At 33.7% G+C, this 26788-nt stretch overlaps 1 protein-coding gene and 2 long non-coding RNA genes across 5 annotated transcripts in view; 1 reads left to right on the top strand and 2 right to left on the bottom strand.

Annotated features, from left to right (window-relative positions):
* Positions 1-8965, bottom strand: part of LOC141529641 (uncharacterized) — a 43450-nt gene extending 34485 nt beyond the window's left edge. Inside the window, exon 1 of the long non-coding RNA XR_012479631.1 lies at positions 8855-8965. This is a non-coding gene — a long non-coding RNA (uncharacterized LOC141529641). The remainder of the gene's footprint in view (positions 1-8854) is intronic.
* Positions 1-26788, top strand: part of LOC141529640 (uncharacterized) — a 163959-nt gene that overhangs the window by 49211 nt on the left and 87960 nt on the right. For both annotated transcript variants that reach the window (XR_012479628.1, XR_012479629.1), the window contains exon 5: positions 23786-23849. This is a non-coding gene — a long non-coding RNA (uncharacterized LOC141529640). The remainder of the gene's footprint in view (positions 1-23785; positions 23850-26788) is intronic.
* Positions 12837-26788, bottom strand: part of Tet (tet methylcytosine dioxygenase-like) — a 59501-nt gene continuing 45549 nt past the window's right edge. For both annotated transcript variants that reach the window (XM_074246267.1, XM_074246268.1), the window contains 8 exons: positions 21860-22097; positions 21416-21654; positions 18491-21047; positions 17947-18122; positions 17406-17759; positions 17099-17326; positions 16827-16981; positions 12837-16748 (listed from right to left, as the gene is read on the bottom strand). In XM_074246267.1, the coding sequence (XP_074102368.1) occupies positions 14213-16748; positions 16827-16981; positions 17099-17326; positions 17406-17759; positions 17947-18122; positions 18491-21047; positions 21416-21654; positions 21860-22097 (6483 nt within the window). In that variant the 3' untranslated portion in view covers positions 12837-14212. The remainder of the gene's footprint in view (positions 16749-16826; positions 16982-17098; positions 17327-17405; positions 17760-17946; positions 18123-18490; positions 21048-21415; positions 21655-21859; positions 22098-26788) is intronic.

The following is a 26788-nucleotide window of genomic DNA, read 5'->3' as shown; positions in this document are numbered from 1 at the left end:
CTTTTATCGCGCGATCTAATTTTATAACATTTCAAACACATTAAATGTCCTCGTGAATTATTATTAAAGGTGATTTTTTATCTTCTTGCAATTAACATTCTTTTGGAATTGATGCGTAAGTTTAGTATCACTTCTTTGAAAAATATTTAAAAAACAATTAACCTCGATGATCTTCAAACCTGTCCCCTTAAGTGTCATCTTAATAATTTTTTTCGATATTATGACCTCTGTGATCGTATTTTAATGTTATAAAACAAAAAATCATTTCTTAGAAGCCAAAAATAAATTTATCTGTCCAAGAAAAATTATTAAATTATTTTTAAAAGTGTAATAACGATTTGAATTATTTTTTAATGAAAATTAAGACATGTTGACATCATATGAACTCAATTTGTTGATTAAAAAGTGATTATATCGCATTTGGATTCTGTGAAAACAATTATAATTGTACGATAAAAAAATAAAATTAAACTATATGCTCTTAAATCATGATGTCGGTATCTTATAAAAGATTAGAACAAAGAATAATCAAGTCGTGAACAAAAGACTAATTTCAAGATTCAAGAGACTCATAAATATTCTATTACAGTATGCTTTCTATTATTCAAATACTTAAAGCATAAACGAATCACATGACGTGGGTACCGAAGCTACTTTAAGGCACATCTCCAAAGTTAGAGTGGTCTTTGCTGCTCAGTTGGGACGAGTAAACTCCTCATTTAAATCCTGAACGAGAACGAGGTGGTGATGTAAGATTTAACGTTCGTCTAGAGTGAATGGGCTTAAAGAGTGCTTTAAACTCATCTCGAGTTAAAAGTTATTAACAGCAAAAAATGATTGCAAATAAAATACGAAACTATAAAAAGGTTCGAGCTGATGAAGATGAGGTCATAGATCTTGTGTTTCTTCTACCAGGAGGTTTTTCAACCGCTTCTTCAGCTGGAGGCTCAAGCTTCTTGTTCTTCTACAGTGACTTGTTGGTCGTAGGAGGATCTTATAGCTGACTCGATCGTCAAGACATTTGATCCGAGTAAGTCTGCAGTCCGTAGAATGTAGTCTGCAGTCTGTAGTCTCCAGTATTTGCCAGTAGCTCGATCAAATGGTGAATCTTGTACATACATTTAAGCCCATATACACTTATTCAATTCCACCTTCATCTAAACTTCTCATCTTAACAGCAAAATGTACCTGTTCCAAGCTAAATATATACTATTCTTCCTCATTCTTATGTGAAAACAAACATCTCTTTGTTGACAATTCAACATTTATGTCCATGATCATTGATGAGTTGGGTCATTGATTCACTTGACTTTAAAACCGTATATTTTTTTACGCATAAATAAATTAATTAATAAATTACGTTCGGTAAAAATAATATTCTTTTCATATTGACTCGGATAATGTCATTATATTGCAATAACGAAAATAAATATTTGGTGGTTAATATTAATCATCACATGCTTGATAAAAATTGATGCTTTGAAATTCAACATCAAATCAAAACAATATCGTATAAAAAAATGCTGCAAACCAAACAAAGAAATAAATTCATAATAATTGTTATTAAGTAAAGAGCAATTGAGTCGTTGGCTAAGATAAGAGGTAATTAAAGTTGTCGTGCAATAAACCCATGCAGAATTACATTATACATTCAAGCTTTGGTATTCGTCACAGATTAAATAGTTTTTTATCTTTTGTTCTCAATCCGTAATAAGCTCTTACGTATTATGCAGAGCCATGACTGCGTCTAAACAATCTCAGTACAGCAGTGTATATTTTTTGGTTCTTTAAAACGCCGAGAGTGCAATAAAGGGATTTTTAATGGTCATAACTCGCAACTGAGCACTGGGTATTTCGTCTGGGTCTTTGACACGATATGACTTTTAACTACTCACTCCATAATAAACTACGGTATTAAATAATACCTTATATTATGTTATAGGTGTACACGAGTTCGTAAATGTGTGTGTTAAATCAGTGAATAAACTTAGTACGCACATGATGTCTAGAGGGTGTCCCCCGTCGTGTTTGAGATATCCGAGCGTAGGAGTAGTATATTGTGTATGATATTAAATCGGCGAATCTGGTCGATTGAGATTCAGGAATTCATCCTTGTATCTACCGTCAGTATTATTAATATTAACATTAGCTTGCCGATGTCTTTGATTATAATACTTAGATGCTGCTGTTTCTATTGATCAGTTCCTTATTACTTGTCGTGTATAATTTAATTGGAAAAAGTTTAAATCCTGTATTAATACATGGTTGGAATTATTATTTACTTCCCATAGTCAGGTAATGATCACTTTATAATTGCTGAAGAATAAACAGTTTAAAAATCTTTTAACAAATATTTTAATAAAAATTTAATTGGCAGTAAAATAAAAATTGAAAACTACCATAAAAATTTGGGTTTTTAGTTTGTTGGATAATTTTTTATTTCAGTTCATTATTTTTTATGTTTTAATTTTTGGTCTTCGCAAATGTAATTGTTAGTAAGTCATTTTATAAAAAAAACTTTTATTATTTTTAAAATATGAAAAATTTTGAAATCTAACATCGTAAGAAATGATAATGGATGTAATGAAATTAAAAAGAAAATAACTCATAGACTCTGAAAGTTTTAATGGCTTAATTTCTTGATTTAAATGTTGAAGAAAAATAGCGAACCTGATGAAAAATGTTCCGCTAATTAAGAAATAAAGTGATTAATTGAAATTTTTATATTAATGACACGGTACATAGGATTATATATACGGTAGTACTAGCCGAGAATCATCTCAATTTATAGAACATAATTTGTGCAACAAATGTGTTACAAGTTTCTTAGCGACTTGCGTCTTTTTATTGGGATTATAAATAAAAATAATTAAACAAATAAAAAGTACACTTTATATAATTGCAACGTGTGGAAGATACTATCGTGGATGTAGCCATAATCATAATAATCATCATGATATAAAAAATAAATGGATATGTCTATGGAATAAAAGTGGCATAACTAGTAATGACATAACTGAATGTAACACGAGGCGTCTTAATACACACGCGCGTGTTTTCTGAGATAGCCACAACCTCGGAGCCATCATCATTTCATCTTTATCCTCGTCCTTATCCCCATCTCTTTGAGCAAATTCCACAATTCGCGATGGTGATACGCAGAAAACATGACACGTATGCGTCAGTGTAAATATGTGGGTATTTATTATCTGCCAATAGATATATGACCTCTAAATGGAAGCTTTGTATTCCCACGTGTCATAATAATCAATCATATTCTATCTATAAATATTTTATGCCAACAGCTTTATTTTATTTGCTTTTTATTAAATTAAATTTAGTGGGAATATAAATCTATTGATTCCGGGGTGATCTCAAAGAGTTTCAATTTCTGCTTTTCAATTGCGAAAAGCAAAGAAAAAAAACGAACTTCAATTATGAGGCTTTCTAGCAATAAAAAAAAATTTTTTAAATACTTTATTAATAATTTTTTTGTTAAAAAAAATTCCCTGCATTGTAAAAATTTTCTTATGCTCAATGTGATGTAAACATCTGAGTAAACATTTTTATAAGGAATTTATTTACAGTCTATAATTGTCAAATGCTTATTGATTGCAATATAATAATTTTATACGATAAAAAAATTATAATTAAGTTAAATTTTATTCCATTAAAATTTTTTTCTCTATTATTTGTGGTTGACAAGTTCTTTCAATACAATAATACTTTCAAGTCTAGTGGTAATAAGTACGCGTACAAATAAAAATAAATGACAACTCCGTGGTGACTAAAACACGAGCTTTAAAAGACTTAATAACTTGGCATGAATGAACTCTGCTCTTGGTAAGTCGTGAGGTCATTAAGCTCGTAAACTGTTAGTACGCGACGTCAAGTTCACTAAACGATAATACTCACACAGTGAACATACTGCACCGAGAACAGTAATCCTCTCGTAAAGCAGCATTAAACACAAAAGCCATTTGACACCTAAAACTCGCGGAAGTCACACTGCCATTGTTATTACCATTAATCTCACTTTACCACTCAGCTACACCCACACAAACTTACGCAACCGCATCTCATAAAATCAATTTAAGAAAGCATCGCGAACTACCTTTTTAATTTAACTCAACTAACCTAACTACTGCTCGCTTTTTCCGTCGATCATTTAAATAAAACACACATAACACGTTCAAGACTACCTTATGTAACAAGGATCCAGAGAAAGTTTTATATTTACTATCCTTTTAATAAGTCAATTATTTTTTAATGATCATCAAAGTTACCATCATTATTAATCTCACATGACCGCCATACATATTTGAAGATAAATCTATCCTTTACAATTCATATATACGGGCACACAAACATCCTAAAACAAATATATTCCGTTTATACACAGCCATTGGGAGTTTTATTGGCCTTTTGTAAACGTTTGACTTCGAGAAAAGTTGCTTACATTATATTTCAGCCAGTAACTATGTTTAAATTATAAAAGCATTTGATTAGATAGAGTTCAAAGAAAAGTATCATGTCAGTCCCTCGTCGAACTACAGCAAAACAATGTCGAAAAATAATTTAGCTGTGAACAAAAATAAAAATTAGTATATCACCAGGATAAGAGTGGCTGAATGTTTTTTTGTTATAAAATCTTTGGAAAGTATTCCGGCCGCAATTACTGTCGATATTATCTCTGTCGCCTTGTTCTTGTTCCTTTTATTCTTCCGAGCAATATATATAAGTCCCAGTACAAGTATGTAATATATGTTCAAAGGAGATGCGCGGGTAGAGCAAGTCCGGTACCAGGGTTTAAGATTTCGGCGCTGACCGTATAAACACCTCTGGTCGATGCCAGCCTTGTATGTTACCTATAGACCCAATTCCGTCGGTTAAGGAGCACAGAGTTAAAAAAATCCTCCTGCCAGCAACTTACTTTACATTGATCCCATGGGAAAATACGTTTTGTGGATGTGTGCTGCAAAAACATTACCTTACGGACCCAAAAGCAAGAGACCAGAGACTGGGCACGTCAACCCGCTCCAACTTGACTGGAGCTTTTTTTTTGCTTGGTTAAGCAAAGCGCCTCGCCATTTTATTTTATTTTTTTCTCAAAGTTATATTTATGCAGACGAGATGAGATTTTGTGTAACGGTTGTGTCCGATGCAATGCTTCAAGCACTTTTACAAGCCCCAGATATTTCAAGTGTAACATCAAAGTTTATATCCATTTTTATTTATCATCTTATCATTATCATTATTTGTCCCTTTTATTTATTTCTCATTTATTTTTAAATGCAATATTATATTTGTATGCATTATGTGGAACCTGATCGGAGATTGACGTGGGCTTTAAAAGCACAAAGGGCTGGTATTTAGCAAATGAAACGAGTCTATTAAAACGTCATCGTAAACTACCTGGAACCGATACGATACTGAATTTTTCTTACCGACAATTATTTTTCTTGGTAAAGAATAGATTATTATTGTTGTTATTTAGCAGTCCACGTATGTATAATAGTATGTTTACGTTTGAGTATCCAGTCGCATAATAAAGCATTAGTTAAATCGCCGTTTAGCTTGTCACGTAGCTATATACTTACGCAAAACGAGTATGGCCCTTCTGCCCCCCGGCTGCTACTCAATACACTATTGCTTTTTTATAAATTTCATTATGGATTTCTTTTCACTGCAGACTAAGCCGAGCCGAGCCATTGTTCTGCATTGTTTCCAATGAAAAAAACAATACGTAAAAATTATCATTATATTTTTGTTGTCGTGGTTACAATTATTTTGATGTTAACTTTCAATTCATTTTTAAAAATTGGATCTAATCTTCTTCTATTCAATACCTCACAATCGAACATGTAAATTGTGCTTTTTCTATTTTTTATTTAAAATGAAAGACATTGGAAAATGATAACTAAATAAAACGTTGAAAATGTATTTTTTTTTTTTAAATACACCGATTGTTTTATTTTTTTTATTATCAAAAGCCATATGAAAATTATATTTTTTAATTTTTTAAAACTACTCCAGATCGATTGTATCATTTTTCATGAATTAATGAACAATTTTTTTTTTTACTCAAATATCCGTGGAATTAGATGAAAAAAAGAAATCAATGACCGACAAATTAATTCAATCGACCTGACTTTAAGGCCTTATGTGTTAAAAAAATAACAGTTGACATAATTAAGATTAATATTGATATTTATATTGGCATCGATTATCGAAAAAATATGCACGTATGTGGGATGGAAATTCGGTGATCTGCCTCAGGCTTTGCACGCTTTTACTCATTCCCATGGGCTCGATGGGAGTCATATCGTATCGTATCGTGCGAGCTCGAGAGCCAGATATAAAACGAGATGTAATGTAGGTAAAATTTTATCGTGCAAGTGGTTATGGTATATAGTAGTAGTAGTAGGAATATAAGTGAGATTTAGGACCGGTCAATGTGCCGCGCCGGTCAACTTACAATCGAACGTTGGTGCCGTGAGACGTGCAGGTCATCATTATACATATGAATGTATGTAATTTAGAGAAAGAGGGTGAACGAGAAGGAAAAAGAGAAGATGATTAAGATGAACGAACGAAATCGGTAGATACTGTGTACCGTGGGATAAATGTGTAGGCGTATCCACCTCCAAACCTTAATATAAGAGGCATGCCATGTTTAATTATCGCAGACACTTAATATGTGTGTTAGATCGGATTAGATTGCTTGGATTTTAATTACAGACAAATTAATGATACAGGTTGAATTAACGACACTAAGGATCGTACGGATTTTATTTATTTGTTAATTTTTATTATTATTATTTTTTTTTTTTTTTGAACGATGTAATAACTGTTATATGTTCTCAGTGCCGGGAGTAGAACTTCCGAGTCGTTGGCTACGATGGCTGATTGTTATCGTAATTTAGATAATTAAAGAGAACAATGTGACGATTTTTAATCTGTGACCTGTAACAATCCGTTTTATGGTGCATTGATAAGTCAGCTTTTATTTACATCCAATTATTTCCAGAAATAAATTTTTAGTGCAAAAAAATTCTTGCGCTCGTAATCTTTGATATTAATTTTTAAAAATAATTATTATTGGTTTTATTCGAAAGGTATATTTATGAAGTGTTAATTTAAAATAAATACCTTCGAAGAGTAGTTTAATTTTGCTGAGTCATTCAATAAAATTACTCTGTAAATAATAGTTAATGTAAATATAATATTTAAAAATTTCACGCGATTATTTTAGTCAATTTGTGGTATGAAATTTTTTATTAAAATTTTTTTTTTCGTATCTAATAATTTAAAAAATATTGATCACGAAAAAATATAACTTTTTTAATATTTTTCTTCTGATAAATTCTTGGGTTGTTTTTCATTTAAATATGATAAATTTTTGGTCATTTATGTAGTCAAAGTAATGAATTTATTACCTTGGAAAAGAAATTACTTAAAATATATGTAATTAAGAAAAAGAAAGTTTTTGAGGATAGATGATTTTTTTCGGGACAGCTAATTATCCTTATGTAGCTACTCTTACAAGATGGTGGGCCAGACTCTTGATGCTTATGCACGAATATACTGTCCAGGACAATTACATATTAGCATGCAAATTAATGAACCAAATAAACGTAAATAATTTAGCCGAGGAATTTCGGATAATTGAACCGTAATTTAAAAAAGTTTAAATAATATTTCAGTGGATCGTAATTAGAGTAATAAATACCATAAACTGTGGGTAAATGGTGATTAAAATAATAAAAATAAAAGAAACCCGATTTTTTGATATACTACCTGTTTCTATGTGTCCTCTGCCAATGACCATTTCCTTCCAGATCAGACTGGTCCTGCAGGAACTGAACCGGTGCAGACAACATTCCCCGACGTTATACACATATACATAAATGTATAAATATATATCTGTATATATTTATCAAAGGACTATGACACTTGAATTACTCGGATTTGTCCTTGGGGACGTAAAAAGGTAAAATTTAATTGAATCAAGGAAAGTAATTGATATTTTATAATATCTCATACATAAGATGTACACTTTTTTTCCGGGAAATTGTTTTTAATCAAGACAATGAGACATAAAAGGAAATATAACGTGAAGCGGGATATATTGTGAGCGCAAAGTCAATTGCAGTGCGGTGATTTATGTAATTGATAATTATTCTTAATTGTAAGTTTCACAATGAAGATTCCTGGGGACAGATAAGAGCTGGATGCCTCTACTCGTGTGATACTTATAGTTACAGTTTAAGTTATTTCTACGATCCGCGATATAATACGGCATGAGCTGGACCGGTATTGCTGCATCGAACAGTACGTAACAGGCCCACCGGGAAGAAAGCCTCTCTCTAGCTCTATATCTAATATACCAACAGTTAGACAATTACTTTAAGATCGTAGTTACCCAAGCACGATTACGGATAAATATAGTACCCTAATATAATCCCTAATATTTAATAGACCCGAGTTTGATGATAACTTTTATATTTTAATTTTTAATTGAAATTTTAGATTATACTCTTAACTAGTTTATATTTATAGACGAAATTTATCATCAAACTCTGCTCCGTTAATGTGATGCACCGATAGAAGGATTTGTTAATATTAATGAACCTTGTTAACTGTTAATAAATTTTTTACTATCGAATAAATTAATAAATATTTATTAACAGTTATTAAATCATTTATTAATAATAATAATATATTAACTGTTGATAAATATTTTTTTAAACACTTTAATAAAAAGTGAGCAGGAAAATTATATTTTAACACTTTTTATAATACCTCATAACTTATTGAAAATATATTATAATCGAGAAAATTTTTATCATACTCATAAATTTAAGCCTCTGTTCAATGTATAATAACAATTTTATTGATTTCACTCTCGTACTAGGATTATATTAGCAATCCGCGAGTTCGAGATGGTGCTCTTGGATTATAAAGCAGACCGGAAAGATGCGAAAAGAGAGACTACATTGTGTACGCGTGTATTGATACAGAGAAGCAAAAACGAATGGACATGCTCCAAGGCCAGCAGCTATTGCATCGCAAACTCTTGTCCACTCGGCGCATCCATTATTTATCGCTTCCGCGGAATTCTGGTTCTGGGTCTGGTCAAGTCTAACAAGTCCCAACTCCGATTCTTACCAATTTCACGGTAACAATTCACCAAATATCCCCTCAATCGCACACAAGTATTGATTTAAAGATTTTTATCGAGAATTTTGTCGTAACAAAAACTTTTCATCGGTCGAAAATCTTGTAAATTTAATTTTAAGTGCAATTTGAGGAAAAATGCATTCAACGGTTTCTTATAAGTATAAACAGGTGCCTGATTTTAATTCCTCGAAATTGTTTCACGATAGCACTCATGTTTTATTATTATTGTTTAGGTAGTTATGTGAGCGTTAAAATGACGCTAAGCTGTACCAGTATATTATTTATTTTTTGTGGATGGGAGCAATTTTTTAGTTGCAAAAACCTGGGTTATTTTTACTAATACTAAGGTTCAAGGTTTTAGTGGTACTCAAAATCCGCGCGATAATTCTGGGCTGTCGTAAACTTCTGGTGTTAAAGTTAACTGTCTGTACTGAGCAAAGGATCGTCTGACGCTGGTCTTGTCAGCTTTACGACGACAGTGTCGATATGTTGCGTCGTTTTGATATTTTTTTTACTAATGACGGGTGTGTAAGTTATACTACACGCGATTGTAAAACTCGTCGTATCAGGTGCATTTTAACAGATTTAAAAATGCACGCTTTTAAATTTATGGAGGAGTAAAAATATTTTAATTTATTTGAAGACAACTCGGAATTTTTTTCAGTAACTCGTAGCAGCTTTGTCATTTATTAACAATTTCTTCTTTTTTGATACCGAGCTTGGTTGTAAAACTGCCGGTTATTAAATTGACATTTTTTATGCACATATCCGTTTGAAATATATGTTTACTCTCATAAAATTTATCTTGAAGCATTTTAACACAACACAATATTAAAAACTCATTTTCTCCCAACATAATTGTATTTTAATTTTGATATAAATAATTAATTAGATAATGCAAACAATTTATAAATTAAATTGTATGTAAAAGTCCAAAGCAATCTCTTAACGTTGAATTTCCACGTTGGGTTGAAAAAAATTTCGAAAAATCAAAAGGCAATGATGTAAAAAAAAAAAAACAACATTATTCATAAAAGATTTTAAATGTATTTTTCATCATCTATTATCTGGTATATTCACAATTAATTTTCTTGTATGCATTTGTCGTGTGATCTAAACATAGTTAATCTTACATATCAATTACAATATCATTATTCATTATTCATTATATTCAATATTTATATATATATATATATATATATATATATATATATATATATATATATATATATTTATATATATTTATATATAACTCATACTCAATTACAATAATCCCTTAGACAATATTTCACACACATTAAAAACTATTTGCGATAATAATCGTACACTTTATATCTATTTACTTCATTTATCAATAATATTATTTATTTATTTCACAAACACACCTACAAACGTTCTGCCATTAAGTCAACCAGAAATATGTCTCCGTACTATACATAATGTTTTTATTTTTAGTATTTTTTTTAATTAATATGAAACATCAATTTCCTCGCTATTTTCTTTATTAAAATTATCTTTCTTCAACTTATTTGTTCAATGGCTTCGATCATTTAAAAACACTCAATCGAAATGCCGCGTGCTTTAATTTTTTATTATTTTTCTCTTCTCTATTTAATTTAATTATGAATATATTTAATTTGGTATCTCAACTTTTTTTATTTATCAATATTCGAATCAACGATTTGTAAATATTTTTATTTTATTATTTATTGAAACAGGTGATGAAATTTGAGTTATATTAAGCCATTAATAACTAATTTCATTGCAATTAATAATCAATTTTTACTTCATCTGAGTATCTGTCAAAAAATATACGTACATGCGATTTAAATATGCATGTAACATTACAGTTCATTTATTATTGTTTTATATATATATAAATTTTTATATATTGAATTATAATAATTGTATTAATCATAATAATGATAATTATAATTTATATTAATAAATTGGACAATTGTAACACCAGTTTTATTACTATTGTTCAAACGTTTCTTTTTTTTTATCTTTTGTAAACTACAAACGTTCAATCATTTTTTCAACTGCTTTATAAGGCGGACAAGTTTCAAGACAAATTTTTTTTTACTTTTTTCAATTTTTTTCTTCAATATCAATCATTTATAATAATCGTTACACATCTTAGCCTACGCTACATAAACTTGCATTAGAAGATTTTTTTAAAATATTTTTTTTCATATTTTATATAAAACAAAATGGCATCTTTTTGGCATTGGAGAAAAAATACGCTCAATAAGCTTCATTTTTTCTATTTTTAAATTGAACCACAGTCAATTGCCTTTATTATTTCTTTTATTAACTTTTGATAAACAATTTCGATAGCTTTTTATTAGATTTAACTCTTATATTACAACTATTTTGGCATCGTTTGAATTTATTTTATTTTTGTTATAAAAAGTTCTGAGATATTTTACTTTTTATATAGAAGTTTATTAGATCAGTGGAAGTATTTTATACATTTTGGTTTTTAACAATAATGTTCATTCCATTCCTGCATTTATTTACCATTTGTTTGTTGTTTAAATTACACTCAAAACAAATATTAATTTATTGTATTAATAATAAAAAATTACATGTTATTTTTTTAAGGAATAAAGGAGTTACAATTTAGATAAAGGTAAAACGTATCGTTTCATTATTTTTATAAAATTCAATCCATTATTTAACTTTTTTAACTAAAAATATCTTTGTTAATTTATCAAGAAATGTAATGAATATATTTTTTAAATTACTTTTACAAATATTTGTGAGACTTTGAAACGATTCGTTTTACGCTTTTCAAAAAAATAAAAAAAAAAACAACTGATACGTTACAATTCTCTTGGACATTTTTTTATTTCATTTATTAAATATTTCACAGTAAAAAAAAAATTTCATACAAAAAAAAAAATAAAACAATTGTTCGAGTATTTCACTAGGATCTTTGTTCGTCTTACATAATTCACAATTAAATATAAAGAAAAAATCTTAATAAACATAAAGTTGCTAGCTTACAAAGTTCAAAATAAAAGTTATTTTGGAATAGGTTCACCCGTCGGTACTCAATGCTTTCTAAACTTGAACCTTACAATTATTTACTTAATCAACCAAAGTACCGACGTTCTCCAACCGCTTTAAATAATATTACTCATCATAATAAATTGTGGTACACATTTAACTTATTCAAAACTTAATTAATAAATAATTAAATTAAATTAGATTATATTCATCAATTATCAACTAATTAATTAATTATTAATCATATATGAATAATATATTAATGATTCTTACTAATTAATTCTCCGCGGAGAAAAAATGGCGGTTTTGCCACATTTGTGTTTTATTTCTTTTTTTATTCAATTTAATTAAATTAATTAATTATTTTATTAATAAATGATTCAAATATAATATTAATCTAAAGAAAATGATGCTAATTTTTTTTTAAATCGAGGATCGATGCAATTGTTTTATTAAATAAATATAAGTCGATCCACTCTACTGTAAACACCAATATGACAAATTAATATATTTATATTTGAAATAATACATATATATATTTAATATAAAATATATATATATATATATATATATATATATATATATATATATATATATATATATATATATATATATATATATATATATATATACGAGGATAGAAAAATAAAAAGATAAAAGTATGTACAAAAAAATTTGGTTAATAATAAATTAAAATTAAAATTAAAATAAAAAAAATTTACAATTAACAAAGCCAATATTTAAAATAAAAGGTCGGTTAGAAAAGAAATAATAAAATTTGTACTCAATCGCCCGGGGCGAGTGGTTAGTATGTTTAAAACAAAAAGAGTTAATTAAATTTAAATTAATTTATTAATTAATAAAGACTCAGTACGGTGGCAAGTGCAAAACTTGTGCATTAAATAAATATCAAAGAAGCGCAAAAATGTACAAAGATTTCTTTTAAATAATAAGAATAACTTTTTAATTTTAAACTTGAGATCATTTCATTATTTCTTCGTGTCCATATTTAATTAATTAATCATTCATAATAATAAGAGCAATAATAGTAATATTAATCATAGTAATAATAATAATAATAATAATAATAATAATAATAATAATAATAATAATAATAATAATAATAATAATAATAATAATAATAATAAAAATAACAATAATAATAATAATCATTAAATTTTTAATTAATAATTAATGTATATTTCCCGTTAATTTAAAATGAAAAGGGCGTCATCAATTGTGCAGTGACCGTAACAACTAATCAACAACATTATTTTTGTTGCTACAATTTTTATTATTTTTTTATTTTTATTAACTCTTCAAGTACGCCAACACGTAAAATATATCATAACTCATATTCATAATATATAGCCAATAGATTATTTATTAATATTTATTATTATATATTAATTATTTATTATGAGGAAGAGCATACGCATACACCTTAAGGGTACATTTGTATACACACTTCTATTCTTAATTTATTTATTTATTAATCACTATTGTTATAATTATTGAACCTTCAAAATTCGCAATAGATATACAATGAGATATGTATTCGTGTTAGTTCTTTACTGTATCGACTCGCTAATGAGATACAGATTTACACGCATTATTGTACATTTTTATCAGTGAATAATAATTCTTATACATCTGCTTATTTATTCCATCAAAGTATTCAGTAATAATGGCCACGCTTTACCCTCCAAAAATTTTTTACGTCTCTCTAAAAAATTCATCAACTTTCAATTAAATATTTTCGATCGAACAAAATTATTGAAACAAATTGATTGCAACAAACATTTAATTGAAAATCAATTCAATCAAATACTTGACATTTGAGCTGCTTCATACAGTTTTAATAATTAAAAAAAAAAAATTTAATTGTACTGAAAGCCCGATTTATTTGATAGAATATAAACATGGCAGTGGAGTAAAACCTCGTGGTTATTTAATAATTTAATTGATTGCGCATTTGTGCTTCCGTTAATTTGCAGTCGATATTATTGTTAACTCATCCTATGGCACCGCCCTCTTGGTAGGGCCCAGTGATCATGCAGGGATGCATCGGGAACAAAGTTGTCCAAGTCATCGTAGTATAAGTCGGCGAGCGCATCATAAACTGTGAATTCGTCGTGTTAACATGGAGAGATTTGTCGGAAGCCTCGGAAGGAGCCTCACTGGGCCCGGAGTCTGTGTTTGGCGGGGTCGGGGTCGGTGGAGTATCAACTATAGGTCCGTCAGCAGCAGCGACTGCATTAATCGTATCATTAATACTATTAGACATGGAAGTGTTGGAAGTTGTGGTCGTGACTCCCAATTTTCTAAGCCGCATCTTTTCCTCCCACTCACTCCAACCGTGTTTCGGCCTGTTTAGGTTTCTATGTTGATAGAAAACTAAGCTAATCCGCGTTGGGTTGAGTCTGTTGGGCCTTTTCAGCGCAGTAGTAGAGTGCAGTTCGTGTTTCGCACACTCAAACAGAACACTGCCGTGTCCTAGAGCGATGCCAACGCCGCCTAGTTGAGCGTCCTTGAAGCACTCTTCATTGTCAGAGTAGTCCGCGACTTCGCCAAGAGGTTCTGATTTTGGTGGCGGTTCAGGCAAGACCGGAAAGTATGACGGCGGAGGATAAATATCCCAGCGAGGAGTTTCCCATCTGTTCCATCCTTGATAAGGCGGTGTTACGTTTTGATAAGGATACTGCGGTGGATAAGGCTCCCGTTTAGGTGGATAAATTTGTGCTTGATACTCTGGTGTCGGATGACTCTGATGTGCTGGGTGTTCTGGATGAGCAGGGTGCGTTGGATGTTGCGGAACTGGATGGCTCGGATGTTGAGAGTGCACAGGATGTTGAGGGTGCACAGGATGTTGAGGGTGCACAGGATGTTGCGGATGCACGGGATGTTGCGGAGGATATTGGTGATAATTGTAGCCATCCCAAGTATTGCCATAAGGTTTCTCAAAGCCCGTGTAACCAGGATACCCCTGATACTGGGGAAACGAGTGACCCAAATTAGACATCGCGTGCAGTTCCTGAATCTTCATTTCTTCAGCCCACATCGGATTGGCAACAGGACGTTCATAACCCTCTTTATTAACTGCCGAATAAGACGGCGTTCGCGGAGCACTTGGATCTTGATGATAATCGGCTCTGATCGGTTGTTCCTGGGGTATTTGAGGCTTAAGAAAGGTTCGATTGAATGTATTTTGATAGCTCGCTTCAGACGGATTCTGATTAGGCGTAGTTCTGGACGGCGGACGGCCCTTTGGGACGCGAAATGGCGATGGATCCGGCATTTCAATGCACGGATTCTTCGGTTGTTCCGAGTGCAATGCTTGGTCTGGCCACACGGGAGCTGATTTATCGACCGCGTTCCAATTGTTTGCAGTCGGCAATTGTTCTTTCTTTTGCTCCGTGTAATTGTAATTATCGTATTGCTGTTGCGAGTATGGAAACATTGCCGCCTGATGCATTGCTCCAACGGGATTCAATTCGTGATAATCATTTCTGTATGTCGGATTTTGCGGCTGGTTTGTTGGTTGATTTAAACACCCGTAATAATCTTGGTTGCGCGATTTCGGTGAGCCAGGCCTTTGTTGTAGATCTACGTAACTATTGTTGTTATTATTATTGTTATTGCTTGGATAGCGAATGTCATTTCGCGGAGATGGCAATCGTTGAATATGGCTGTGAATTTCCGGACCAGGAGTTTGCTGTCCTCTTGGTGATGAACGTTGGTCATGGTGTTGAGGGTGAGGAGTTGAATATCCACGCGGTGACACACTAGGCTGGCGATTATTATTATCATTGAACCCTGGATAATTTTTGCTATAAGACGGAGACGGCAAACTGTAGTTTGAGTCATTGGTATGCGGAGTAGGCGGTGCTGGATACCCAGAACTCCTGGGTGACATCATTTTCGGATCATGAGGAGTTGAAAGAGCCCTCGGGGAAAGTGTGTGGCTTGCGTAACTAACTTCTCCAGGCGTAGGTGGTAAGGAGTTCCTTGGCGACATCGGATGACGAGGTGACTGATTGTATCCGCGATTTATCGGCGAATCCGACAGATTTCGCGATCTTGGACGATGGTCTTCTTGTGAATAAGTACTGCGAGGTCGATTGTCATCCAGACTGGTACTATCGGGATCTACTTTGTTATCACGCTCCATTCCACTGAAAGAATACTCGCTCCAGTGGTTTAACCAGTTGTTTTTCCGCTGCTCTAGCCAGTTATTTCTCGCCCACTGCTGGTCACCCTGAAAGCCCCAGCCTTGATACATAGACACTGGACTGTCTAAGACCGTCGACGACACTTGAGAACTCTGGAGTTGAGCATCCATGCCGTCAAACATCGGAGTCATCTCTAGAGATAGTTGTGGGTCTCTTATCGTTCGCGCTGGATCCTGATAAGGCGGTCGTTCGGCAGCTTTTTCCTTCGCCGCATCTTTTTTTGCATTTGCTACATCTGGCTCGTCTTCCTTGCGCTTTTTTCCGTGTCGTCTGCATGGCTGCAAGGGCACTGATCGGACTCGCACTTCGCATGGGTACCTATACGTATTTTATTAATTAAAAAATGTTTCAATTTAATTTTTTTATCTTTGTAAATTGTGAAAAAAAAAAATTTACTTGGAAAGTCTCTCAATAGCTCCGGAGTTGATTTTTTCTTGCTGTCCATCTTTGGATCCAAACTCGTCCGTTTCATCCATGATGTAGAGAGGTAATACGTGCAGTTGTTCATCATCGGATTTTGAGAGGCTTCGATGTTTTGTCAAACTAACCACCTGTTCATCGATAACGTTATTATGATTAATTTCTCTTCTAGCAATCATATTGATGAAGTTCATTAATAAAAGTAAAAGATTTATTTAATTAAATAAAAGTGAGGTAAAAATACGTACGACAGTGCAGCCATTGTTCATATCATGAAGATCTCGATGGGAATGAGCGCAGAAATCAATGCAAGCGGTGACTCCAGAGAAAGGTCTTCCAGGTTTGAACCCTAGACGGCACTCACTGGCTTCACGTTCGAACTGCGTCTGATTATTAAAGGCCTCGGGCGCTAAGCTCAAATACAATGGCGACAAAAGAGTCGCCAGTACATGCATTCTTTCTTCAACTTCTTGTTCCTGAGCAGAGTAAAAGTTGTTTTAATTATCGAAGTTTAAGGGCGGAAGGTAAAATATAAAATTGCCGAAAGATATTTACCTCAGTTTTAACGGACAACCGGAACTTGCGAACAGTTTTGCTGCGAGCGTATTTACATCCGTTGTAATACATAGACCAGGAGCACCCGAATGAATAGCTGGCCCCACAGGTGTCCGGATCAAGACCTTGACAGGCGCAAGTTCGCGGTTCATTGGTTCCGCATCTACGTGTCGTCGGAAGACCGAATCGATTCAGTTTGTGGGTGAGTAGAGAGTAAATGCGATCTGCCTCGTGGGTCGGTACACCCTCCCACGCGACCATTACAACTACGATCCACGCTGTAGCGCATTTGTGTCCCTGGCGGTGCTTTACGATTGACAATATTTTCTCATCCACCCCTGACCGCCGCAGTATCTGTTAAATATTTACGTTAGTATCCATTTTATCATTTAACACCTAATTAATAATTAATAGCTTGCTGTTGTCCAACCGAAAATTGCTTTTATAAATTAATTTGTCAAATAATTTTTTTCAATCAAAAAAATTTCATTAAAATTAATTTTTATAACAAAATAGTATAGTACAAAATAAATTAGCTTACCCATTTAGCCATCGGACATCCTTGAGTAGTTTTTCCCTCCTTTCCAGTGTAAACTACCTTCTCAAATCGTATCGCATTGCCTTTAAGCCCGGTTCTCCGTTCGAGATCATTTCTCAGATCCGGAAGACTGGCTGCGGCCCCCAGATGAGTGTAATAAGATCCAGGCTCCGGTGGACCTTGTGGTTGAACTTGATTTTATTTACATAAATCGAGCAGTCTCACCCCTCTCCCGATATCAATTACTCGAGTTGGATTTACTTAGTAACTTATGTATCAATAATCAATACCAATAATATAATAGCCGATTAGAATAATCCAACCCCGTTTCCACCAATTATCTTTTTAATATTTTTTATTTTTTGTTTGTCTTTATTTACTACGTATACTTGGATATAAATTGATATTTAAGCATTAAAAAAAATGTTTCGCACATATTTTACAGAATATAACAGTGTACGCGCTGATATAGATATATAGATATATATTGATGGTTAGTGTGTTCTCTCTATGTTAGTGTGATGCGTAATACACAATGACAACTCACATTTATCTGGCGGAAAACAGTCGCAGTCAGGTACTTCGCTCCGCATATTGTTCTTGCTCTTGTCAACATCTTGCGCCGGTTTTCCATTTCCGCTTCCACTTCCACTGGTGCAAGTTCCGACACTGGCTGTCGCGGTTCCAGTGGTGACAGTTATTACCGAGCTCAAACTTTCAGTTGTGGTTACCGTTGTTTCAGCTCCACTTCCGATTCCAGTTGAAATTTTGCAAGATTTTCCGTTTTCCTCACCCTTAACTTCTTTCTGCTCCTTATTGGCTTCCTCTGACTCCTCGGTGATCTCATCTTTGGTCTGTAAGTCCTTGTAATCATTCTTATCAACTGATTCTTCGTCCGGCTCAGACTTTATTACCATCGGAAGACTCTCTTTTCTGCGATCCTCTTCTACGTTATCGCTTGGACAGTAATCAACGATCTCCTGTTTTATCTGACTTGGATTGTACATAACATTGCTCATTGTTTCCATTCGATTGTTCCTATTATCATTGTTAACTTCCGTGACAATTTCATCACTACTACCCGAATTTTTAGCCATCTCAACATTTCTCGAAGAAGTAAAGAACTCGTTATTTTTACTTTTGTCACTTACTCTGCTTTCTTCGTTACTTTTACTACTATTCTCATTAATAATTCCAAGACTTTGATGGAATAGTTTATTATCACTATTTTTATCGATACCAATCGTACTGTGCCATACGCTAGTCGTCTTATCTTGAATTTTTTTCTCATTGTACTTTATAAAATTTTGTATAGCTGTTATTCCGGTTTCTGGTAATATCTCCGGATTAACATTACTATTATTATTGTTATTATTAATATTATTATTATCATTATTATTATTACTATTATTATTGTTACTGTTATTACTATTACTATCATTAACGCTATTTTTATTAATATTGTTATTATTACTAGAACTGTTACTACTGTTAATAACATTATTGTTATTAATATTGTGATGAATTCCTCCTCCAGTCCACTCCCATAAGCCACCACCGCCGGGCAAACTATCGGCCCGGTGGTGGTGGCTATGCAATAAAAAATTACCGGTCATGGCATCGTTGTTCTGGGGCATGGAAATCATGTTAGACTGTTGCGAGTATTCTGAAGATCTTTTCTCGTGTGTCTTAGTGTCACCCGCGTTTTCGTGGGACTCCCTGACGCGATTGTCACTGGAATAATCGTTGGACCCATTTGGACCCATTGGATGCATCTGGTGTTGCATCTGCTGTTGCTGCTTATGTAAAAGCATCGATTTCAGCCGATCACTCACTTTGTTAGTCCTGTTTGACTCCTGATTTTCATTGAACCCATTGGATCTGTCATTGCTCCACATGACTCTCTCCCCAGAATTCTGGATGTCTTGCTTGTTCTGCTGGGTCCAAGCAGGATTCTCAGCGGGGCCCGAGTTTGGGGACCAGTTTGCGATTTGACGGTCCATTTTCTCCTGTGGATTTTGATTTGAGCTTGGATTAGGATTGGAGTTAGTATTTTGATTAGAGTTGGGATTAGGATTAGAATTAGAATTGGAGTTGGGATTAGTGTTCGGCCAAGCTGGCTGATGACTTGGAGTTCGTCTAGGACTGGGCTGAGAGTCGGGCCAAGTTTGCTGAGGCTGCTGCTGACTGCCGTCGCTCTTCATGCTGCTCGGGGACCAATTCGGCTGACTAGTAGGCGTGTCCGGCCAGGACATTTGATTCGACGGCGTCAATCGCGGGTTGGCTTCAATTTTGGTCTGCTGTTGCCACTGCTGAGTCTGTTGCTGTTGATGCTGCGGAGTCAGCCGAGGATTGGGATGCCCGTTCTGAGCTTGGAGCTCGGGACTAGTTTGCCAATTTTGATTCGACACGGGAGTCATTCGCGGATTCTGCTGAGCGGGACTAGGATGCTCGACAATCTTGGGCGAGTGCTGAGGCCACTGCTGCGGCTGATGCTGAGAGGGCGTCAGTCTCGGGTTCTTTGGGCTCTGCTGGGGCCACTGTTGCTGGTTCTCAGTTTCGTTCCAAGTTTGAGGAGCTTCGCGAGTGCTGTCCCAGCTCATGTGACTCGCGGGTCTCGACATATCTTGATTGACATTGGGCTCGTTTTTAATATGTTGCTGCTGAATGCGAGTGTCTGACCATGTCATGTCGTTGACACTGTTGATCTTGGCATTGGAACTAGTGTCCGACCATAAGTGAGCTTGGCTCGCATCTGAGACTGAAGGCTGTCGCGGGACATTCTGCATGTGCTGCCACTGGTTTTGTTGCTGAGGCTGTTGAGCAGGCTCATGTTGAGCCGGTTGACCCATTTCCACGTAGCCTGGATATCCGTTAGAGTTGTGTGAACTCTGTGGGTCCGGTTGAAGTGGATACCCAGGCATCTCGTTTCCCGACACATTTGTCGGGGCTATTGTTGCAAACCCCTTTACTTGTGTGTCTGAAGGCGGCTGAGGTTGAGCCGCTTGTTGCTGCTGTTGCTGTTGCTGTTGTTGAGAGTCCATGTGGACAGAGCTACTGCGACTTGTTGGCGTCGTCGAGGGCGGCGGAGCCATTGTCACATCCTGAAAAGAGGATCATTCGATCTGTAACTTAAAATCCATCGTGTGTATTCAGTATTGTCGCGTTTAGAGTCGATAAACGGCGATTTTAACGATTTTTTTTTTTTTTTTTTTTTTTTTTTTTTTTTAAATTATACCGACCGACCGTAGTAGAGTCAAAAAAATAGAGTTTTATTGTAAACCATGAATCTATTTGAATTGAAAATATTGTAAAACACTTGATTGAAAATTCATGCTTTTATTAATAAAATAAAACAAAACCACAAGTTATTGTTATTATAAAGTTGACGTGGATAGACGGATGAAAAGAGTGAAAGCGTACGCGTGTAAATGATACAAACGGTGTCTGATAGCTACTGATGATGGCTCACCTGCTGCTGATACCCGTTGACGTACTCCTGACGGGTCTCAAAGCCTATCGGTTGTCCCGGCGTTGCCGCGGGATCCATGAATTGGCCGTTGAGTGCACGTTGGGGAGGAGCAGCCCCCGTTTGGAGCGCAACCGGTGCCAGCGGCGACGGCTGCCCCGGGATTCCATATTGTCCCGTGCTACCCGCGCGCTGGAATGCCGATTGATCTGTTGCGATGAATGCCTGCTGCTGATACGCCACTGGAATATTTATTTAAACAATTGTTTACCTCTTTCTCCACTTTCATTTTCATTTAATAAAATTCTCGCGATTTATTTCCATACGTTAGCTTTTTATTAAAAATACTCTTTTTTTTTTGGCTCGAGAATTTTTTTATTCCAGCCGTTTGAGTGCATTTTATATGAAAAAAAAAAAAAAAAATTTCATCATGAACAAGTTTATTACCTGGTTGAGGATGGTATGGAGTCGCAGCGCTGTATTGTGTGTGATACCTTAATTCATCAAGTTGATTTGGCGCAGGTATCTGTTGAATAAATTGTTGCGGTGGCCATGTCGCGGTTGTTGCTTCCACGGTGACTGCGCCTACAGGCGTAACACCCTGATGCCATACGGCATTACTGAAACCAGCAGTTGGCCGGAATCCGGCGCTACTGTCACCATAAAATGGTATTACTCCAGGTGACTAAAAAAATAAAATAACAATTGTTATTATTTTTTATTGTTGAAATTATTTTATTCCTAATAATAAGAAAAAAAAATAGATAGATAATTTCAATGGAGAGTACTTAAATTATACATGATATTATAAATATATAATAGTTGTTATTTACGACGTAAAATTATAATATTTATGTATTTTTCTTAAGCAGCATAAGCCTCGGAGCTTTGAAGTTTTTTCAACAAGTTATACGGCGTTTTTGCTCTTGATGAATATTTTATTCAGTACCTTTCGAGCCCGTAAAGCAGAAAAGCCATTCTCCTCACGAGTGCTTTCCACTTTCGCTTTCTTAAGCGGACAAAAAATAAGTTTAAATAAAATAAAACGAAAAGAAATAAAAACGAAAAACAATAAAACAAAAACAAAAAGTGAATATACTCGAGTAGTTTATCCCGTTAAAAACTTTTTCTAAGCTTTGATATCGCGAGTCTCGGCTCGAGCTTTTTTTTCCCTTTATTTTTGCTTTTTTTCAATTTCATTTTTTTTACCGTCACTGAGACTAAGAGAGAGAAAGACTTGAATTTATGGTCGCGGTAAAGGGCCGCCAAGAACGCGACAATACTCGCGTCGCATTCAACAAACCGTCGCTGTCTTTCTATCTTTTTACTTACTGCCTAAAGTTTTTTACATATTTTATTACGAACATATTTTTAATTTTTACAATCAAAAATATTCCGATAAAATTTTTATCAAAATAAAAACTACATTTGTTGTAGAAATTTATTTTTGGTATTTTAATTTGTCTCCAATCCAAACAGAAGATTATTAAATTATACGGAATTAAGTTACGGATGTAATATCAAGTTCTCGTCACTGCTGAAAGCCGGAAACAAATTTCCTCGGGTCACTTAACCAAGCTGGAAATCCTAGCTGAATTGTTTCCGGAAATTTGTGGTTACCAAAAAGTAAACAATGGGGATGAATTAAATAGTAATTTTAAAATTAATTAGTAATTGTTTCCGATAGTTCGTTGAGAAAATAGAGTAAGAGTATATTAACAACAACAACAATAAAAATAATTATTATAATAATGATGAAACTTGGAGTAATCAAACAGTGTTATATGATACATAATATGATATCAAACATCAAGAAAGATATAATTTGGGGGTGATTTAAAGTTAGTCCGATAGAATGATGTACATATAGCTGCACCAGTAAAACTGTATATGTATATATACGTCTTCTTATTAGTTCGTATAACTATATAACGACGGGTTTCACGTTTTGCATTATGATTACACCACTCGGATGGTGCTGTCGTGACATTCAATGCATATCAATGATACGAACACATTCACCAAAATTTACCAATAAAATATTTGAATTTAAAATTCAAATATATTCAATGATCTTTTGATCTAGATTTTATTAAAAATAGAATTTATATTCAAATTTATTGATTAAATATTAATAATAAATTTCAAAAATAGACGAATGGAATAAATGATGAATTGAATTTGTGCTCCTGAATTTTTAACTTAAATTCTGCGAGCATTTTCATTGTTTCGTTCTTGGTTTAGTTAAACTTTAACTTGGCAATTTTTTAAATAAATTCTATGTATAACCATTTTGTCCGGAAAACTTCATAAAAATAAAACCCATGAATATTGTTTTCAAGTTTCCTACAAAATATTTTTTTTTTTTTTCAGTTCTCAGACCAGCAAGAAAATTCTTCATCTGCAATAAGACATTTCGGAACATGGAAAAAAGTGGGTGAGTGAAAAAAAAAAAAACATTTATATTGGCCAAAAATCTCAATCAAAGCATGAAATTTTTTTAAATATTTAAAGAAAAAATTTTTTTTACTACAAACTAAATAAATTAACAATTTATTTTCTAAAATCGGTGCCCTGTATAATTGAATTCTATTAAACAATACGTGACTCTTGTTACTTGGATAAAATATTATCTCGGCTGTTCAGGATATACATATATACAAAACTCAAAAGAGATTTAATTAGTAATTAGAGAGTTTATTTACTGACGTCGACGTCTGGTTCATCAGCCAGTTCAATTGGATTTCTGATTTAAATTAACAATTATATTACATTTGTCTGACACTAAATCGATTGTCAATTATCCGGAAGCCCGTGGCACACGTCTCTTCGGTGAACTGATAAAAAACATCGGTCGAGGGGCTATAAATTAGACAACTCTGGTCTTACCAAATCTAATAAAAAGCAACGAAAGCGAAAACTCGATAGGTTGTACTGCGGTTTCAAGGTCCCGGAAGCCGATTACTTAAGCCCGGTATTAGTACTAATGCCGTGCGGTGTGTAGGAGGTACAGTAGTTACAACAAAGTGTAGTAGAGCACACCAGCGGAGATTTGAAGCGGTGTAAACCCAAGAGAGACCACAAGTGGTCGTGGATCGGTGTGTTTGCGGTAAAGCCTGATAGCATCCAAGGAGCGGAAGCTAAAGCTCAAAAGAGGATGAGAGTTGTATGTAGCACTTGTACTTGTACTTGTACTAGCAGATTCAGAAGCAGAACCAGAAGCAGTGGTAGTAGTAAGTAGATAGGTGTTGGGAGGGTAGTAAACAGGCGTGCAGTCAACCGAGCCGCGAACATCCGCCTCACTCAACTGGCAACTGTAGTACTACCCCTTGTGTGCGCGTGACGTCTCATCCTCTTGAACTGTCGTGCGATAAGGGTAAGAGGGTAAAGTCCGTGGGAAATCCATTCCATTTGTGTTCTATGCTCCTCTCTCTGTCTTGCTATTCCTTCCTCTTTATATATACATATATAGATATATTCGCGAGGAATAGTAGGTTTGGTATCATGACCTAGAGTAACGCCCGGTTCGGGACACTTGTCGACGATAAAATGGGATGACCTACGACATCTCCACGCTAAACCTGGAGATCAACTCACTGCTATCTATATGTGTGTATTTTATATATATATATATATATATATATATATATATATATATATATATATATATAATTTTATATATTTATATATATATGAATCTGTACTCGACCTCGACCCAATTTTTTAATTTTTTTTTAATACTATTTTATTTGTCATTATATATCGAATAATTTTAGTGAACCGGAACAATTTAAATAGCAGAATGGTATCGAATTAAAATTTAAAATACATGGTAATAAATTTAGTAAAGCATAAATATTAACGAGTAGATTCAAGTTAAATAAAGATAAAGTCTGAGGTAATATATAATTCAATTGTGTGGTAATTTTAGTACAAGTTATATTTTATTTAAAACTTTTAAATAATTTATAGTTTTAAATTTAAATTTACCATTTAAATTTCTCATTTAGTAGTTGGTATTTTATATTTAATATTAAATGTTTCATTTCGAGTGCTAACGCTATTTTTTTAATTAAACTTAACTGCATTACCTTAAATCCAGGAAGCGGATAAAAAGTGTAAGCTTATTAAATTTTTAATCTGGACGGTTGATTATAAGAAATAAATCATTTATAAGATAAAAGATAACTAGTGGATATGATTGTTGGTGATAGAAAGACACATGTGCAATAATAATAAGCGGTGTTTTATCCCGCGGATTGGTGATAGAGTGGGCGCGGCAGCAGTTGGCCGGCCAGTGAGTGGAATTGAGAGCCATTGGCGGTTTAAATAACGACGGGAATGTCAACGCGAGCTTTTGTCGAACCATACGCAGATATCTATGTCTATGTCTATATATATATATATATATATATATATATATATATATATATATATATATATATATATATATATATGCATATGTGTAACTCTATATGTGTGGATATAGATATACAGATAAATACAGAGACAGACACTCGTGTCCATTTTCCAATTGGGCACACACAAGTACCACCGCAGGAGGCCACAAGGGGAAAATGGTGTTCGACACGCAGTTACGAATTTATCGGGAAATTAACGCAGACAATCATCCGTGCTGCTAGTACAACAACCGTGTGGCCCACTCTGCACGGGTTACGGGTTATATTCGATTAAACGTTCACGCAAGGGACTATTTCCTATTATATCTTCCTATTCGTTGCTACTCTTGTTTCACTCGCCTCTGTTCTCTGTCCTCAACAGTGAACTGACTCTCAACAGATACGTTACATCCAATACATCCACATCAAGTAGAGTCTACGTACATTTTCGACACACCTACATACGGTCTACCGAAATTTGCCGATGGGTAAGCTAGGCATCTACTTTGACCCGTGTCGTAGGCTAGAGTTGACGCCTCCCCAGGGCATCATCCGAGTTGCGCCGTTGCCTAGAAACCCTATAAAGCGCAATCGTTTGTTTTAATTATTATTTTTTTTCTTATACTCAGAAATGTATTCAAATTTTGTAATTATCGGTTTTTTTTTTTTTTTTTTTTTCGTTCAATTTATTTTCTTTGTTTTAAAAAATTATATTCTGTTCAACTGAAAATTTATTGCAACGAACTATTCATATTCGAAATATTCGATCGCGATAAATGTTTTTGATCAAAATAATTAACCAGAATACTCTTTGACAATAAAAGTATGACAATACCTTTTTAGGTGTGGCTAGATATCTAATCGTACAAATGCATGGACAAATATAAGTTAGTAGCGGTAATATAGTGATCGCCGAGTACGAATGAGGATATCCAAGTGAAAACCACATGTGCTCCGTATAACCCACCGCGACCGT

This window comes from Cotesia typhae, unplaced genomic scaffold (genome assembly GCF_013202065.1).
Source record: "Cotesia typhae breed Kobodo isofemale line unplaced genomic scaffold, CoteBio_Ctyphae contig_48, whole genome shotgun sequence".
NCBI lineage: Eukaryota > Metazoa > Arthropoda > Insecta > Hymenoptera > Braconidae > Cotesia > Cotesia typhae.
Note: the sequence above shows the minus strand (reverse complement) of the source record. Positions and strands in the feature narration are given on the sequence as shown.